This window comes from Eimeria necatrix, genomic scaffold (genome assembly GCF_000499385.1).
Source record: "Eimeria necatrix Houghton genomic scaffold, Enh_scaff354, whole genome shotgun sequence".
Lineage (NCBI taxonomy): Eukaryota > Apicomplexa > Conoidasida > Eucoccidiorida > Eimeriidae > Eimeria > Eimeria necatrix.
In genome coordinates this window covers 30,001-33,165 of record NW_013654052.1, presented here as the reverse complement: position 1 = coordinate 33,165, position 3,165 = coordinate 30,001, and the positions used below count along the sequence as shown (strand labels likewise).

General features: G+C 52.2%; 2 protein-coding genes across 2 annotated transcripts in view; one reads left to right on the top strand and one right to left on the bottom strand.

Annotated features, from left to right (window-relative positions):
* On the bottom strand, positions 1-1,736 carry ENH_00046440 (DnaJ homolog subfamily B member 9-like, related; the record flags this gene model as incomplete). Its single annotated transcript, XM_013581018.1, has 6 exons — positions 1-193; positions 593-643; positions 770-874; positions 1,122-1,168; positions 1,261-1,293; positions 1,673-1,736. Coding segments are annotated over 6 exons (493 nt in total), but the record flags the coding sequence as incomplete, so codon positions are not given.
* Positions 1,737-2,548: 812 nt separating this feature from the next.
* ENH_00046430 (hypothetical protein, conserved) overlaps positions 2,549-3,165 on the top strand; it is a gene marked incomplete at both ends in the record, with an annotated part of 3,330 nt that continues 2,713 nt past the window's right edge. The window contains one exon of the mRNA XM_013581017.1: positions 2,549-3,165. This exon is cut by the window's right edge and continues 1,016 nt beyond it. Within this exon, the coding sequence (XP_013436471.1) occupies positions 2,549-3,165 (617 nt within the window).

The window sequence follows — 3,165 nt, the reverse complement described above, 5'->3', positions numbered from 1 at the left end:
GGACTTGTCTGGAAACGGCAGAGTGTTCTCCGAAAGTGTGGAGATATCCGAAAATGAAAGGAATGAAAGCGTGGAAAAGAGCCACCAGAAAAACGTCAAAAAAATGCTCTTCGTCGATCGCGCCTTCGGGCGAAAAGTCGCCGAAGCGGCAAAACGCCTCGCGGCGCTTTTCGCTGGAGATCACTTCGTGCGCCTGCGCAAACCCTAAACCCTAAACCCTAAACCCTAAACCCTAAACCCTAAACCCTAAACCCTAGCCTAGACCCTAGCCCTGGGGGCTGGGGGCTGGGGGGCGGGGTTGCAGGCCGTGGGGAAAGCCGCAGGCGCCGGGGGAAAAAACGCAGAAACTGCTCCGCAAACCCTAAACCCTAAACCCTAAACCCTAAACCCTAAACCCTAAACCCTAGCCCTAGACCCTAGCCCTAAACCCTGGGCGCTGGGTGTTGGGGAGCGGGTTGCAGGCCTTGGGGAAAGCCGCAGGCGCGGGGGGTGGAAAGAACGGAGAAACTGCTCCGCAAACCCTAAACCCTAAACCCTAAACCCTAAACCCTAAACCCTAGACTGGCGGCAGTCGGAAGTGCTGCGAACTGACCTCGCGAATCTTCGCAAACATTTCTTTTGCCTCCATCGAAGGGTTTTTGTCCTGGCGCGCAAACCCCAAACCCTAAACCCTAAACCCTAAGCCGGCCGCCCGAGGGTTTGTGCTTCAGAGCTCAGAAACTAGGGTTTAGGGTTTAGGGTTTAGGGTTTAGGGTTTAGGGTTTCTTACTGGATGGTACATTAGAGACAGTCTGCGGTAGGCAGAAGACACAACTCGGGGAGGAGCGTTTGGAGGGACTCCGATGGTTTCGAAGTGGTTTGGCGCGCGGCTTGACTAAACACAAACCCTAAACCCTAAACCCTAAACCCTAAACCCTAAACCCTAAACCCTAAACCCTAGGTCTTGGGCTGGCAAGTCGCTGCGGCATTCCCGCGCCCTAAACCCTAAACCTCAGACGCCGCAAACTCGCTAAACCCTAAACCCTAGTGGAGGCTGAGCTCATTGGGGTTTAGGGTTTAGGGTTTAGGGCTTGAAGATAAAATCAGGTTCTAGGGTTTAGGGTTTAGGGTTTGGGACTCACCTGGAGAACTCCTATGGCGAAGAGAGCGATGAGAGCTATCGTGGCTCCTGCGCGCGGGCAAACAGCAAAAACCCCAAACCCTAAACCCTAAACCCTAAACCCTAAACCCTAAACCCTAAACCCTCAAATTAGGGCTTACCAACTTTGGTGGACTTCCGGTTCCATGGTCTCTCTGAAGGCGACAGCAGACAAAAGCACCCAAACCCTAAACCCTAAACCCTAAACCCTAAACCCTAAACCCTAGCCCTTGAGGCTGACTTCCCTTCTCCCTGCGGCTTCCCAATAGTGAAACTCCACATGCCTGTTCAGTCACTTTGAACAAACCCTAAACCCTAAACCCTAAACCCTAAACCCTAAACCCTAGTCCCTTGCGCCTAAACCTTAAACCTTCCTCTCTGAGGACCTGCCTCCAGCTCCCATACAGTAAACCCTAAACCCTAAACCCTAAACCCTAAACAGGAACTTTGAAGGCCTGGGCCCCGTGGAAAAGAACCCTAAACCCTAAACCCTAAACCCTAAACCCTAAACCCTAAACCCTAAGCCCTCCTCACCTATATTTGTTATCCACCTGGTGAGAGGCACCACAAAGAGCATATGGAAAAATATATCCTCCATTTTGTCGAAGTCGTCAAACCCTAAACCCTAAACCCTAAACCCTAAACCCTAAGCGCTGGGCCCCGGACCCAGGGCGCTTGCATGGCTTCCTGTTGAGACAAAATGTAGAGAAAAAGCATAAACCCTAAAGTCTTAAACCGTAACTCTAAACCCTAAACCCTAAACCCTAAACCCTAAACCCTTCTGCATGCAAACTCTACCAAACCTCGAGAGCGAGAGCAACTGCAGCCCCTGAGCCCCAAACCCTAAACCCTAAACCCCAAACTAGGGTTTGGGGTTACGCGTTAGCACTAAACCCTTAATTAAAAACAAAAAGAGGAATCTGTTTTTTTGCTTCTTCTAATTGCTTTTTAACTGGCCGCAGTCTAGGGCCTAGGGCTTAGGGTTTAGGGTTTAGGGTTTAGGGTTTAGGGTTTAGGGTTTAGGGTTTAGGTGTTTCCACACCACATTTTCCTCGAACGGTTTGTTTGTCCGTCTTAAACCCTTTTTGGTTGACCTCGCAAACCCGAAACCCTAAACCCTTGAACACCAGACCCTAAACCCTAAACCCTCGCGCACCAGACCCTAAACCCTAAACCCTAGAGCACCGGCTCCAACCGCAAACCCTAAACCCTAAACCCTTGTCATGCAAGTGGCCTTTCAAAGCTCTGATATCTTTTGTCTCTCCCGCTGCGGCTTTGCCGCTTCAGCTGAGCCTCCAAACCCTAAACCCTAAACCCTAAACCCTAAACCCTCACCCCTCCGGCTTTACGGCGCAGCGACAGCATGCAAACCCTAAACCCTAAACCCTAAACCCGCAGGGTTTAGCCGCCATGAAGACCTGCCCTGCAGCTGCATCAGCGCAGCAGCAGCAGCAGCAGAGGAGCCACAGTTCTGCTGCTGCTGCGCCCGTTGCTGCTGCACCTACTGCTGCTGCTGCTGCTGCGCCCGTTGCTGCTGCACCTGCTGCTGCTGCTGCCGCTTGCAGCAATTTAGAAGCAGCAGCAGCGGCAACAACAGCAGCAGCAGCAGCAGCACGTCATGTAGAACCAACGGCGGCAACAGCAGCAGCAACTGCAGCAGCAGAAACAGCAGCAGCAGAAACAGCAGCAGCAAAAACAACAGCAGCAACAACAGGTAGAACTGCGCAAAATAGAAAGGCAGCAGCAGCAGCAGCGAGTGTTGCAAAACCAGCAGCAGAAGCAGCAGCAGCGAATGTTGCAAAGCCAGCAGCAGCAGCAGCAAATGCTGCAAAACCAGCAGCAGCAGCAGCAGCAGCAGCAGCAGCAGCAGCAGCAACTTACAAAACTGCTGCTGCCAATTTTTCTCCCTTCTTTTTTGAGTTTTCAGAAATACCGAAAGTTTGCAGCGAGCAATTTGCGCTGTACATACAGCCCAAGTCTGCTGCTGCTGCTGCTGCTGCTGCTGCAGCAGCAAGGGGAGCAGCAAA